The sequence below is a fragment of the Caenorhabditis remanei genome, chromosome V (genome assembly GCF_010183535.1).
Source record: "Caenorhabditis remanei strain PX506 chromosome V, whole genome shotgun sequence".
Classification (NCBI taxonomy): domain Eukaryota; kingdom Metazoa; phylum Nematoda; class Chromadorea; order Rhabditida; family Rhabditidae; genus Caenorhabditis; species Caenorhabditis remanei.
In genome coordinates this window covers 14,002,082-14,016,292 of record NC_071332.1, presented here as the reverse complement: position 1 = coordinate 14,016,292, position 14,211 = coordinate 14,002,082, and the positions used below count along the sequence as shown (strand labels likewise).

General features: G+C 39.1%; 7 protein-coding genes across 7 annotated transcripts; 6 read left to right on the top strand and 1 right to left on the bottom strand.

The window, feature by feature from the left end:
- Nucleotides 1-438: 438 nt before the first annotated feature.
- GCK72_019841 (uncharacterized protein) lies at nt 439-990 on the top strand (the record flags this gene model as incomplete). The annotated part of the gene is made up of 2 exons (XM_053733255.1): nt 439-453; nt 517-990. 2 exons carry the CDS (start codon nt 439-441, stop codon nt 988-990), a joined length of 489 nt encoding a protein of 162 aa, XP_053582168.1.
- A 599-nt stretch (nt 991-1,589) lies between these two features.
- On the top strand, nt 1,590-2,118 carry GCK72_019840 (uncharacterized protein; the record flags this gene model as incomplete). Its single annotated transcript, XM_003116168.2, has 2 exons — nt 1,590-1,607; nt 1,654-2,118. The coding sequence occupies 2 exons, from the start codon at nt 1,590-1,592 to the stop codon at nt 2,116-2,118; spliced, it is 483 nt and encodes a 160-aa protein (XP_003116216.2).
- Nucleotides 2,119-2,374: 256 nt separating this feature from the next.
- GCK72_019839 (uncharacterized protein) lies at nt 2,375-2,911 on the top strand (the record flags this gene model as incomplete). Its single annotated transcript, XM_003116421.2, has 2 exons — nt 2,375-2,389; nt 2,432-2,911. 2 exons carry the CDS (start codon nt 2,375-2,377, stop codon nt 2,909-2,911), a joined length of 495 nt encoding a protein of 164 aa, XP_003116469.2.
- Nucleotides 2,912-3,614: 703 nt separating this feature from the next.
- On the top strand, nt 3,615-7,542 carry GCK72_019838 (uncharacterized protein; the record flags this gene model as incomplete). Its single annotated transcript, XM_053733254.1, has 11 exons — nt 3,615-3,685; nt 3,733-3,817; nt 3,894-4,002; nt 4,053-4,280; nt 4,330-4,532; nt 4,628-4,909; nt 4,961-5,042; nt 5,088-5,596; nt 5,646-5,789; nt 7,209-7,336; nt 7,383-7,542. The coding sequence occupies 11 exons, from the start codon at nt 3,615-3,617 to the stop codon at nt 7,540-7,542; spliced, it is 2,001 nt and encodes a 666-aa protein (XP_053582167.1).
- Nucleotides 7,543-7,946: 404 nt separating this feature from the next.
- On the top strand, nt 7,947-8,641 carry GCK72_019837 (uncharacterized protein; the record flags this gene model as incomplete). The annotated part of the gene is made up of 4 exons (XM_003116605.2): nt 7,947-8,018; nt 8,064-8,171; nt 8,215-8,355; nt 8,408-8,641. The coding sequence occupies 4 exons, from the start codon at nt 7,947-7,949 to the stop codon at nt 8,639-8,641; spliced, it is 555 nt and encodes a 184-aa protein (XP_003116653.2).
- Nucleotides 8,642-8,970: 329 nt separating this feature from the next.
- On the bottom strand, nt 8,971-11,031 carry GCK72_019836 (uncharacterized protein; the record flags this gene model as incomplete). Its single annotated transcript, XM_003116653.2, has 5 exons — nt 8,971-9,142; nt 9,188-9,903; nt 9,953-10,379; nt 10,429-10,922; nt 10,999-11,031. The coding sequence occupies 5 exons, from the start codon at nt 11,029-11,031 to the stop codon at nt 8,971-8,973; spliced, it is 1,842 nt and encodes a 613-aa protein (XP_003116701.2).
- Nucleotides 11,032-12,408: 1,377 nt separating this feature from the next.
- GCK72_019835 (uncharacterized protein) lies at nt 12,409-13,864 on the top strand (the record flags this gene model as incomplete). The annotated part of the gene is made up of 4 exons (XM_003116306.2): nt 12,409-12,800; nt 12,850-12,918; nt 12,968-13,402; nt 13,447-13,864. 4 exons carry the CDS (start codon nt 12,409-12,411, stop codon nt 13,862-13,864), a joined length of 1,314 nt encoding a protein of 437 aa, XP_003116354.2.
- Between the last annotated feature and the right edge of the window lie 347 nt (nt 13,865-14,211).

Genomic DNA, 14,211 nt, shown 5'->3' with positions numbered 1-14,211 from the left:
TCGATTGTTGCACTTTATGATACCTTTTAAATCAGTAGAAATGATTTTTAAAAAACTTTACCTTTTTAAATTTCCGTTTTGTCTCGGTTTCTGGAACTGATCATCACAACTACCAGATTGAGATCAATTGACTTTAAAACGACGATCCCTAATCCTTTAGTTCTAATTCGTATCAGTTCTCATTCGTGCCGGTTCTGATCTAGTTCGTATTTGGGGTAGCACCTGAATTATTGCTCAAGATGAACTTTTCCTAAAAACCGCGCTTTTTTGCCAAAAACCCCTAACCTCGGCCATATTCCCCTTACCTGTTCTTATACCCTGACCTTACTCCAAATCTTTGGTGAATTCCTGTAGCCGTTGTTGTCTATTCAATCAATCAAGGGTCTGAACTTCCTTCTCAAGCTTTTTTGACTTCGATTTCCTCGAACAAAACGAACGATGGTTGCCTGGCTAGTAAGTACCTCGATTTTAACACTGACATTTATTTCTGTTCAAGCACATATGTCATATTTTCAGCCACTGATCAGCTTGGGACTCAACATGTTCGGGGGAATGCTTGGCAAAGGAGTTGGTCAACCACCACCAGTACCTCCTCCACTTCCACCTCCTCCACCACCTGCTCCGCCTCAAATTATTTACGTGACAAATCCAGCAAAAGTCGTTGAAAGAACTGTATTAATTACTCAAACTCCGTATCCTCCAGCAACCAGACCACCGGAGACATTGACTATTTATGGAATCGTTGCAATCATATTCATTTTGGTTGTATGTATGATTTCGATGGCTGGTGGAATTGGTTTCTATATGTGGCAGAACAGTAGGATGGAGGCAGAGAAGAGAGCAAACGAGTCGAGAGACAGAGACTTTTACGAGATGGAAGCGGGAAGAGGACGAGGCGGAAGACGTGGTGGAAGACGGAGTGAATCGTCAATGTCGTCTGGAGGAACTTCTGGAACACGGACGAGAACGAAGAGAACTAAAAGGAGATAATCTCTAAATTACTTGATTTGGTTTTAAAATTTTTAATAAATTATGTTTTGGACTTTGTTGGCTCTTTTGAAATTACCGAAACAGAAATGTGTACATCATGTTAACTGGTCCTCTTCGCGAACGGCACTTTCAAATTGAGAAAATAATGATCCGGATATACTCAACTTGAAAATGTATCAATTAGTGGTATGTGGCAACATTGAAAGCTGCAGTTCTGAAACGTGACAGTTCTGGAATGGGAAAGTCCTGAAAAGACTTACCATCACTTTTGGAACTGATGCTATTAGATGGATTCTCTTCTCACTCTTCATAACAATTTAAGAAAGCGAATCTTCAAAAGCATTAAAAATACCTGACGTTTGGGGCATCTGAAATCTCTAGAAGTGAATTTCATTTGAACCGATCCTACACTGCCAACCACAACACGTGGCGAAGCCTTGTTACAGTAACCTTATCCTAACCGGCCTCGCCCTGACTACTCTGGCCTCAGCCTCGCCCTTTGCCTGGTTTCGTTAAGAGATAAATATAAAGAGTCGTTTGATCAGAAAATCTTGTATTCTCGTCTGTAGCTTCTCCGAAGTAATCAATCGAAGCAAATCATGGCGTTCTTAGCCTTTGTGAGTCATGAAAACGTTTCAGTTAAAGATATATAATTATTTCCAGGCTCCAGCAATAATGAATACTGTTGGGGGACTTCTTGGTGGTTTAGTTGGACAACCTCCTCCAACTCCACCTCCACTTCCAGCTCCTCCACCACCTGCTCCGCCTCAAATTGTTTACGTGACAAATCCTGCAAAAGAGGTCGTTGAAAAAGTTTTCATAACTCAAGCTCCGTATCCACCGGCAACCAGAGCCCCGGAGACATTGACTACTTATGGAATCATTGGTATCATATTCATTTTGGTTGTATGTATGATTTCGATGGCTGGTGGAATTGGTTTCTATATGTGGCAGAGCAGTAAGATGGAGGCGGAGAAGAGAGCAAACGAGTCGAGAGACAGAGACAGAGATTTCTACGAGATGGAAGCGGCAAGAGGACGTGGAGGAAGACGTGGAGGAAGACGTAGTAGATCAACTATGTCAACTGGAGGAACTTCTGGAACAAAAACTAGAAAACATCGTAGATGATACTTGGGAAAAAGATAGATCTGTCTTCAATGTGTTAATTTTTAATAAATAGTAAATTTGTATTTTAATTGTTTTGTGAATCTTTTTTCGACAACAAAACAATCTGACTTTGAATTGTTTTGGTACCACTTTTCAGCCTGACCTGTCCTTTTGAACCAGGACTTTTATATGCTTACTTTTATATGCTTGTTAGAAACTTCACATCAGTATTAATAATTTGCCGGTTCTTTCTTCAATCTACCGACCAAATCAAGCAATGCTTCCTCTTTTAGTAAGTTAGCGTTTAGAAAATTCACAAAGGTAACAATTACAGCCGTTCCTCATCGGAGGACTGAATATTGCATCATCTTTTCTTCCTGGAGCACCACCTCCACCAGTTCAAGCACCTCTTCCACCTCCTCCTCCACCCGAAATCATCTATGTAACTGAGCAACCGAATGCGAAAGAAACTAAAACAATTTACATAACTCATCCTCCACAAACAACAACTGAAGAATCCCTTACGAAATACTCGATTATTCTACTTGTATTAATTGCAGCCATGTGTATGTGCTCACTCGCTGGTGGAATCGGATTCTGGTTTTATCAGAATCAGAGAATGGAAAAAGAGAAAAGAGATAACGAAATGAGAGGAGGAAGAGGAGGATTCTATGATGAAGATTATATGGAATCAGGTGGAAGACGTGGTGGAAGAAGAGGAAGACGTGGAAGGAGAACGACGTCTTCTGGGGGAGGGAGAAGCACTACTCGGACGAAAACAACGAATACTGGAAGAACCAAGACGAGATATTGAAAGTCTAATATTTATGTTTTTGAGAAATAAATAATTTAGTTTGAATGCATGGAAATGAACACATAACTTGACTGTAAAAATCTAATCAACAGACTGAACTTCCGAATTTCCTGAAAGATGAATAGAGATACTGGCAGTTCAATCTTTTGATAGATATTTTCAGTTCGAATTCTAGTGTTTTCGAAAAATCCCTTATTACTTTTATGAAAAATCTATCTGAAACTGTCAAGTACACTATTGTATTTACAAACGCTTGCATAATTTCTCTTGCAAAATGTTGTAATACCGAGTTTTGTCAAAAATATCTAACCGAATGTGTTTTAGTTTTCAAAGACTATAAATAACCACCGGAAATTATTCAGAATCTAATAATTATAATAAATCCTTCAGAAAAGCTCTTGAAACCCTTTTTCTTTTTTGAACTTCCCTCCAAAAACCCAGAAGACGCAAACACTCACCGAATTCTCACCAGTAACCCCTGAGCGTATCTCTGGTTTTTTCGCGCATTTATATTTTCTTTTTCTTTTTTACACAGATTTTCAAAGTATTTTCACTGGTTTACGTGTTAATTTATTATTGAAAAGCTAGATTATCAGTTATTCATAAGTATTCAACAACTTTCCACTTGCAAATCAGTAATTTTTCATTGTTTTTCTGCATTATTGCATCATGTCATTCTAATTAAATCATTCTAGCGTTCTTCATGTCTCTTCTATCACATTTGAGCAGACTATGCTGCTCCAGGTGTTCTTCAATACCTTCTAGCTCGACGAGGTAACATAATTTATCGACTTTTCACTTCAAACGGCGGAGTTTTGTAGACTGTTCTGTTACGCACCACAAGTCGGAAGAACGACGGGATTCTTGCGAAGTACAGTGATAAAATCAAAGCAGGCTTTTAGAAATGTTAGTTTTCGATTTGTTTTCAGCTGAAATCGTTGTAAAATGTTTTAAAAGTCATGAAATATCAACTATTCTTCAGGTCAGCGTAGTAGAAACAAAACGAGAGTCATACAAACTTAAAAATGCTAGTTGGAAAGATTTAAAAGCAATTTTATCACTTGCTGGACCTTACAAATGGAGAATTATGTGTAAGTCGTTTTGGTTAATACAAAAAACGCCGGACTTGGAAAATTTTCAGTGGGAATCTCATTTCTCGGAGTCAGCAGTACCATTTTCCTTCTGACACCACGAGTTCTTGGAAAACTGATTGATGAATGGGATGAAACGAAACAAGACAAAATGGATCAAACTGACAAATCATTGATTCTCGCCAGATATTTCAAAGAGAATCCAGTAGCACTTGTAGGAGTTTTGATGCTTGGAGCATTGGCAATTGCTGCCAGAATTTATTGCATGCATACAGCAGGTGAGCATTTTGAAAAATTACTGTCATCATGTCTTTATTATTCTTAAAGGTCAGCTTGTAATCAACGATCTGCGCAAAACAGTGTTCAACAGTGTACTTCGTCAAGATATGGCATTTTTCGATAAAAATAAAGTTGGAGAGATTGTTTCTCGACTTTCTACAGATGCACTTATTGTTGGATATTCTGTTTCAATGAACTTGAGTGATGGAGCTAGAGCATTGCTTACCTGTCTTGGTTCCGGCGGTCTTATGGTGAGTTTTGATGTTTTGCTATGATAAATAGTGTACAGTTTATTGGAAACAATCATCTGAGCTTCCAAGTTCATAATTTATTTGTTGTATTCCAGGTATACACTTCCCTCGCCATGTGCAAAGTGATTGTTGTCGTCGTTCCAGTCATCGTCGGTACATTTGCAGTTTTCGGAAAACTACAAAGAAAATACACACTTATGATGCAAGAAGCGGTTGCTGGAGCTAATCAAGTAGCCACTGAACGTCTTTCATCAGTTCGAACTGTCAGAATGTTGGTAGCAGAAAAGAAAGAATTGGCTGCATATTCAGACAAAATCAACGATATTTGGTTGATTTCAAAGAAAGAAGGATTCGCAAAAGGATGCATGTTTGGATCGGTAAGTAATCGAATATAGAGAATTATGGAAAGAAAGTACTGACGTTTTCAGTTCCAATTTACCGGATATTTGTCATTATCCTCGATTCTTTTCTATGGAAGTAATCTAATCAGTCAAGGACTTCTCACTTATGGTAATTGCCCAATACTTGATTTTATTACACTGAATATATTTTCAGGAGAACTATCTTCATTCTGTCTGTACGCAGTTCTCAGTGCTGGAAGTCTGTCAGCGATGTCTGGATTCTATCTGGAATTGATGAAAGGACTTGGTGCAAGTAATCGACTCTTCGAACTCAAAGATCGTGAACCAAAGATTCCATTGGAAGGAGGAATTCAGAAAGGAAATGTACAGGAAGCGATTCGTTTCGAGCATGTTGCATTCGGATATGCTGATCGTGATCCTCTATTCCATAACATCTCATTCGATGTTCCAGCTGGAAAGATCACTGCAGTTGTTGGATCTTCAGGATCTGGAAAATCAACAATTGCATCACTTTTATTGAGACTTTATGATCCAACAAGTGGACGAATTCTTGTCGATGGAGTTGATTTGAAGGATTTGGATCCATCATACTGGCGAAGACATATCGGAACTGTTGGACAGGAACCAGTTCTGTTTTCAACAACTATCAGAGATAATATCATTTACGGAAGTACAGAACCTGATAAAGTATCTGAAGCAGAGGTATGTGGGCTGAAATATTTTCTCAGACGTTTGAAACTTCGTTTTTCAGATTGTGTCAGCTGCAGATCAATCGAATGCTGACGAATTCATCATGAGATTCCCTCAAAAATACGATACGAAAGTTGGCGAACACGGTTCGACATTGAGTGGAGGACAGAAGCAGAGAATTGCTATTGCAAGAGCCCTTGTGAATGTAAGTACTCTGATAAGTCGGTGAAATTCAAATACCGTCCCCCCCCCTAATTCAAAAATGACCCCCCAAAAGTTGTCCTGGAAAAGCCCCCCACCAGTAAACTTTGGGAAACAAGCTTGTTAAACATTGGTCCCCCACTGTTACTATCTTCAAATAGAAAGTTGATTAAAGGAGAGCCCCCTCTCCCCATTCAATATGAGACCCCCGTTCAAGATTGGGCCCCCACCCCAAAGCGGATTCAAGCAGAACCCCCCATTCTGTCGTAATATAAAATGCCAGTGGATTAAAGAAGAGCCCCCCGTTTTTGCGTGATTTCAAGTGCATTGCAGATTATAATATGCGGACTTCGAAAATCATAGTTTTTCCATTAATTTTTCCCCATTTTTTCTTGGTTTTTCACTAATTTCAGCAAATGTTTTACCTTCCTTTCTGAAGATTAATTGAATATTGGCATTTTGGAGGGGATAGCGCAGTAAAATCCCAGTTTTTGACAAGAGAGCGCCGATATTGAACGATGGGGGCTTGTTTTTTAATGGTGGGGTCCCATTCTTGAATGAATCACTTTTATGGTGGGGGGCTTGTTTCGTGGGGGCCGATTATTAAATCGTGGGGGGCAGAGTTGCATGGAATTCCGACTTCCGACTTCCGACTTCCGACTTCCGGGCATTTTTTCCATTCCGACTTCCGACTTCCGACTTCCGGATAAGGAAATTTACTTCCGACTTCCGTCATTCCATAACGGTGAAATTTCGGAAAAGTAAATTTCCCAGAAATACAAGGAAAAATGGTCTAAAAGGACAGAAAATAGGCTTTTCTTCAGCCAAAAACTAGTTTTCCACTGATTTTCGCGAATTTCATGATTTTTCTCTTGGAGTTTTTGAAAGTTTGAGAAAAAATCTAATTCCGACTTCCGACTTCCGACTTCCAACTTCCGACTTCCGGGCGTTTTTTCACTTCCGACTTCCGACTTCCGACTTCCGGATAAGGAAAATCGCTTCCGACTTCCGACTTCCAACTTCCGGATAAGGAAAATCGCTTCCGACTTCCGACTTCCGGATAAGGAAATTCACTTCCGACTTCCGACTTCCGACTTCCGGATAAGAAAATTTCACTTCCATGCAACTCTGGTGGGGGGCTCATCTTTCACCAAGAGTTGGCTGTTTAGGAGAGGGGGGGGGGGCTCTTTTTTAAGTATGCCGGGTAATTAAAGTAGAGCCCCCATTTCTACAGGTGGGGGACGAATGTTGAACAGAGCGATTCAAGAGAAACCCCCCACTCGAAAAGAGAGCCCCCCACCAAATTTGTACTGGTGGGGGGCTTTGCAAGGGTTGCTATCAACGTGGGGGGCTCAACTGGATGGGGGGCTCTCCTTGAATTACGCCGATAAGTCTTATACAAATCGAATCATTAAATTTTCAGAAGCCGAATATACTCATTATGGACGAGGCGACGTCAGCATTAGATGCTTCTTCTGAATATCTTGTTAGAATTGCACTCAATAAATTACTTGCCAATAGTAAACAGACAGTTATGATTATCGCTCATAGGTGGGTCGAGCTTTCAATTGATTTCAAAAAGAAACTTTAATTGCAGATTATCCACAATCAAACACGCCGATCAAATCGTCGTTGTCGATAAAGGAAGTGTGGCGGAATGTGGAAGTTATGAGGAATTAATAGCTATCAAGGATGGAATTTTTAGAAAATTAGTGGAGAAGCAGACGTTTGGATTCAAGGATCAAGATTCATATTGAATCAAATGACTACTATTTTTGTTTTTTCAGTTGTTATAGGAATTATCTTTTACTGCATTATCATTGTTTTCTTTGCCAATTTCTCTTCAAAGTTATCACTTTTTTAAATATTAGAATTTGTTCTAGGTTCTCTCATTTCTTTTTGTGCCTTCACCCTCTCTCACCAAGTGCTGTTTTTTTGTGATCAATTAGTTTTTTCGTTGAGCTTTTTTCAAATATAATAATATTAAAAGCCTAAAACTGGTTGGGACACATCGATTTTCTAGAAAGTTTACTAAAAAGAGACGATAGTGGCTCAAAGTCGTCAATAATCAAAACAATAAACTTCATGCACGTGACATTCCATATCTTCAGTAACTGAAAGAATTGAAACCAAATGAAATTAGTTTGAAAAGTTGAGAAATATGGCAGACGCGAGAGCAACGACGTGCTATCTGAATGGTCTTTCTCTTCGCACAATCAATGAAGTTGAGAAGGTATTTGATCTACTTCATTCAGTCATTCCAAATACATATATTCAGATCTTGCGCTCTCTTCCTCGAGAAGGCGATCCTTGTGAAATCCAATGTTCTCAACCATCGACCGGTGGAAGTGTTGGACGGAGTACTGCAGATGTCATTGTTTCAAAAGTAATTAAATATAATTACCGTATCCAATTAAAGATAATTACAGTCTCTGAAAATCCACGAAGATCCGAAACCATTGGTTCTTTCTCCACCAACTAAACAAGAAATTCCGAAGAAATCAAAGGGGAAAAAGACGATTTCAGAGTACAGTTGTGTTAGTCTGAAGTCTGAGGAAATGAAGAAAATGGTACATTCTGAAACACACAATCAGAGATTTTATCAATCACTTTTAATTCCAGGAAGTTATTGCTTCTTCCGTCTCTGGAACTGGATCAAAAATTCAATGTAAAGTACTGACGGATCAAATTCAAGTGAATCCAATCATGTCATGTAATGGAGTTGTTCTGTCACTTGACGTCGAAATCACTATTCCGGATCGTCAAGAGAAAAAGAAAATGAAATTGGAAATTGAATGTCCTGACTTCATGCCAGCTCGTATCAAGATTGGAAACAAGTGGAAGAGTATCGTCTAACTATTGAAAAATCTCATTTGTATTGAATCGGAAAGGTTAAGAATAAAATGTTTTGTAGTAAAGTTTTCATTTATTCACTGAGCACTACTCGGTGGTGACAAGAATCGAAACCAAAGATCTGGTCCGATGGGGTATTCGACTCCGTCAATAGGTCCTTCAAAAATCAGAACAGAAAACTATGAATGAAATAAAACTTTTTTACTCTATGAATTTGAATATGTATACAGTAAACACATGGGTGCAGAGTACTCTGTTATGACACGTTAAGCGGTTGGTGTTGTCGATAAAACGGATGAAAATGATAAAAATTGTTGTTGTTGGCACCTCAATCAATTCGGATTCGGCGAAATTTCAGATTCAGGTCTCTCAAGGGATTTGTCGTCTGGATGAACCATCTCGTCAGCAGCGTCAATTCTTAAAAACACGGATTGATGGTCAGCTTCTGATTGAAAAGAGTCCTGCGCATCTTCAAATACATCATCGTTGTCCTGTGGCTTGGTACTGAAATACAAACGTGAGCAGAAGCGAAGACATAAATATTCAAACCTTATTCTTTCCTCTTCAAGGGCTCCCATCGGGGACTTTATTAATTTAAGCTGTTTAATTTCAGCTTTCAACTTGACGATTTCCTCTCTGTAATCTTGCTCCTCGTCGTCGAAATCATCACATAATTTACCGAGTCTTCCCACTTCTTTTTCAGACATTTTCAACTTCTTTTCGAGCATGACAATTCGTGTTTTTGCTTCGTCAAGAGCAATTGATTGTTCTTTTTTCTCGTCTCGTATCGATGTGACATCATTTTGAGCAGTTCTCTCCGCTTCGATGACACGACGTTTGAATTCCTCCAATTCCGCAGTTAATTCTCTGACCTGTTGTTCTATATCTGACAATGAAGCAGTCATTGTTTCCATCCTCATTGCTTCTGCCTTCAACTGATCCGCCTCTTCGAGTCGTCCCTCAAATTCCCGAGATATGGCTTCAATTCTTGATTCGAGGGTGATTATTGTGTTTTCTTTAACAGTGAGAGCTTCTTCAGCTGCTTCCAGCTTTTTTTCGGATTCCTGAAGTTCGTTTCGAAGAGTAGCTTGAGCATAGTTAGCGGTTTCAATGGCATTTTGAGCAAAATTGATGGATGCTTGCATCTCTTCGATACGAGCGTGGAGCTCTTCGGTTTCCGGCTGTTCAGCTGTGTTTTGATTTTCCGAAATCACTAACTGAAGCTTCTCAAGTTGCTCTTGATGTTGCTGGGCTTGACTGATTAGCTGAAAGTTATATCACTGCTCTTCTGAAATTGAAAATGGATTTACTAACCTCTGTTTCTCTTCTATTACATTTTGACACTGCGTCATCAAGTTTTTCTTGAAGAACCACAAGCGAAATATTCGAACTTTCGATACTTGCTTTGAGGTTTTGAATCGTCTCCTGATGTGCTTTCTCAGATTCAGAGAGATCAGCTTGAGCAATTTCTAGTTTGGCGGACAATTCAACAAGATTCGACTGAAGGATGGTAAGCTCGGAGTTTCTTCTCTCGGATTCGACTGATAACTCGGAGACATTCGATTGGTTCAAGTCAGCAAGTTTTTGAACGTTCGATTCCAATTCATGAATGTATTGGCGATTGTTTTCTATCGATTGTTTCAAAGCCTCTTCTCGAGCTTTTCCTTCTTCTATATCGTTTTGGAACATTTTTATCATTTCATCATACTCAACCTTCATTTCAATCAACTCAAACTCATGTCTGGAAAAAAGTTTCAATATTTATTCTTTTCTGCGTTGGATTCACTTACAAAGAGTAATCGATTTGAGGTTCGGGTTGAACAATTTGCGGTAGTTCTGATTCCACTGAACGGATGTTAATGGAATGGTGTCCTTTATCAATTTGTGACGCGAGAAGAATAGGCGTGGTTGCAGTTGAATCGTCTATCACTTGCTTTATTTCAGAGAGTTGACGTGTGGGAGAGGAAATTTCATCCTCTTGAACGAACACATTGTCATCTTGTGAGATATTTCCATCAGTTTCATCATCTTCAGCTGTCCTCTCATCACTCTCTTCAACAACACTTAAATTATGCGTTGTTGTCACAAATGGTATTCCAATTTTCGTTTGCTCCAGATTTTCATCGATTTCTTCCGCGTCTGCACGAGAAAGATTTGGACTATCAAATTCAGTGCAAGTGTCCTCTAAATTCTCATCTGCACAGTTTGCAATTGAATTTCCGAAAAGCCTGGCGCCTATGCGAAATGGAGATTTCGGAGCTGGCGATTTGACATCGGGTCGTTTCTGAAAACACGAAAATAATTTACAATTCTTTGTCGGAAATTCTCAGCAAATCAAGATGATTAAAAAAATAACTCACATTTTCATCGTTCGCATCGTTGGAACCATCCATTTTCGGTTATGGGAGTGGAACTTCCTATTTGCCTGTGAAAGATATATTTTTATTTGATAAGGGTTGCGTTTTGCCGAATTTTGCACTCGTGAAATATTAACAACATATTTAAAAAGCTGAAAATCAAAGCCGGCAAGCTGAAAACAGTAAAATTTCACTGAGAATAGGGGACCGAACACACTTTTGTTTCCCGAATTTGGAGGCCGTACCGAACGGGGAGAAACGAGAGAGTGAGAGAAACGAAAGCGGGAGAAACGAAACCGGGAGAAACGAAACGGGGAGAAACGAAACCGGGAGAAATGGCGGCTCGGCGTTTATCGGGATGTAAATGCTCTTAAACTGTGCGAAATGTTTAAGAATATTAATTTTAAAGTTAAATTCACACATTTCATGTTATACAAACATTCTAACGAAGAAGTGGTATTTATCGCTTTCAACTCATATTTTGTTGATGACCGCCTTTTTTGTCATTTTTCATCTGACAACATTTAGGAACATTACTTATAGCTTTATGCACAATTTCATCACATTGACAGCCCGGTAAACGCCGCGCCACCATTTCTCCCGGTTTCGTTTCTCCCCGTTTCGTTTCTCTCACTCGCTCGTTTCTCCCCGTTCGGTACGGCCTCCGAATTTGACGTGGCAAAAGCATCGCTCGTTAGTTACATTACTGTATCTCGTAAAGTACGTAAAATATTTGCGTACAAGTCATTTAACTTTACGCGCATTTTTCGCTCCAACTCGTTCGGGGCGTCAAAGTTCAAAACAATAGTTATTTCACTAGAATTTTCAAACAAAACAACTTATTCTATTAAAAAAAGTTAAATGCTAAATAAGGTTGCTTCAATTTGTTGTTGTTGTTGCACTGTTTTAATGGATCTACCCACGAAGAAAGCTTGTACCATTCTATCGTTATTTAGAAAATAATGTGCCGCTGTACATATTCTTTCGGAGGGAGAAATAACACATGGCCTCCCTCCTACCAATGTTTTCTTCGAGGGTGGTCTTCTCTATTTGCGCACACGCGCTCTAGTGAGACCCCGGGTGGGCCACCTTTCTGGCCCCTGAATACCATTCTGCAGGTTTCTTTCTTAAAATTTACTAAAATACTATTATCGAAATAAAAAAGTTCCGACATTTTTTAATACCGACGCATGTTTGCGGACTTAGTGCAAAATTATTAAATTTTGCGCTAAGTCCGCAAACACGCGTCGGTAAAAAATGTCGGAACTTTTTTGTTGCGACAATATTGCTCTAATCGATTAGCTAATCATTTTTTTGCTTGTGAAGACTTCTATTTTAGTGTATACCTTCAACGTACAAAATACAACTTTTCGATCAATAATACTTGCAGGGCGTGGCAAATAGTCCCTCATAATGGAGAATGAAGAGCGGAAACCGAAGGATTTTCTCGATGAAAAATACATCAAACAAGAGCCCGAGGACTTCAACGATGAAACACTGTCCGATTCAGTTGATGAGACATATGAATACAAATCAGAGATGAATCAATACAATTCTTATGAGGAAACGACGGAAATTAAACAGTCCGAAAGAGAAGAAGATGAAGAAGATGATCCATACGACGCGTTGCTCACTAATGATCCCGTTCATCGAAATTATGAACAACTGAATGTTGTTCAAAAATACTTCCTGCATAATCAAAATAGTATTCCACGTTTCTCGATTCGTGCAGATATTGACGCAATTGGACCGACCAGGAAACCTGGTCGACCGAGGAAATATGAGATTCCTGACCATGATCCCAGGTAATTGTTGTATTCAACTGATTTTCTTTCGAAAATTGCATGTTTGCAGAGAGATCTCCGTCCACCGTAGCTCCATGGTAGAAGCTGGGAGTGAATCACAGAATAGTGGCGAAACAAGGTTTGAAATTTAATACGCATCGTGTTTGGACAATTCTTTACATTTTCAGAATAAGTCCCGTTCAAGAACGGAAACCACGTCGTGATCGATGCTCAGTTTGTACTAGTACACGATTAAGAAAGAAGATGAAATGCGTGACGGCTGCAGAAGAAAGACTCATGCTATTCATCGGATCTGTTCTTCATGGAGATTTGACCGTCGAGAAAGCCAAATTGCATTTGTATTCATGCGACCGAAAATACATCTGTCGATCCCATTTCATTAGCACTGCCGAGTCGATTTGCAAGGGGCTGGGTATCGAGAATTGTGACAATGTATACTCGTGCTCTCCTGAATTGATGAAGAAAGTTTTGGCTACTGCCAATGAATTTTATCCGATAGATTCTTCACGATTCAAGATTATGGTAGCGAACTTCGCCAATCGGAATAATTATATTGTCGAAAATGGCAATACAAGCTCAGACGATGATTCTATGAATAATTTGTTGGTTTACTACGAAATTAATAGTTGAATAATAAATGTTTCAGAAATTTCAACCAAAGAATTCAACGACCTCGGAAACCGCGTGTGCCATCAGCACGTTGTTCGATTTGCACGAAATCTGAAGACCGCCGAAAAATGAAACAGTTATCGGCTTATAAGGAGAAGGTCATTCTCATGACCGTTTGGTTCCTCCATGAAGTATTCACGATTCAACAAGTCAAAGATTTCGTTACCGGTCGGAAACTTCACTCCGTGTGCAACCATCATTTCATTGACGTCATCAGCCGAATATTCGATATTTTGGGTATCAAAACGTACGGTGAAATAGCCAGATGTTCATCAGAAAACATTGAAAAGATTATGGTTACTGTGAATTCAATTGACCCAGATATGCGACCAGCTCAATTCATACGTGCCTTTCAGAGATTTGTCCACCTAAATATGAAAAGAAAAGAGTGGTGAGTGGCTAACTAAGTGAGTACGCGTTATGCTAGTTCTCTCATTTCAGAAGTAATAATCTCCAAAATACACCTTAATGGATCTCTTCGTCTTCCATCTGACCATCTCTGAAACCATCTCAAGTCACCATAATTTTATCTTTAAATCTTTTCTGAATTTGTTCTTCCGTACCCCGTCATCTGAAATTTTAGTTTCGCCTTATTTGTGATACTTATAATCCAACATTGTCATTTTTCAAGCCTGTTTCTTTCCTAAATACGTTTGCCTTATGTGCCACCTTCTCTCGATTGTTTCTTGTCAGATACTCCCTTGTCAACTTGTTTTTATATCATTTTTCAGAATAAATGTTT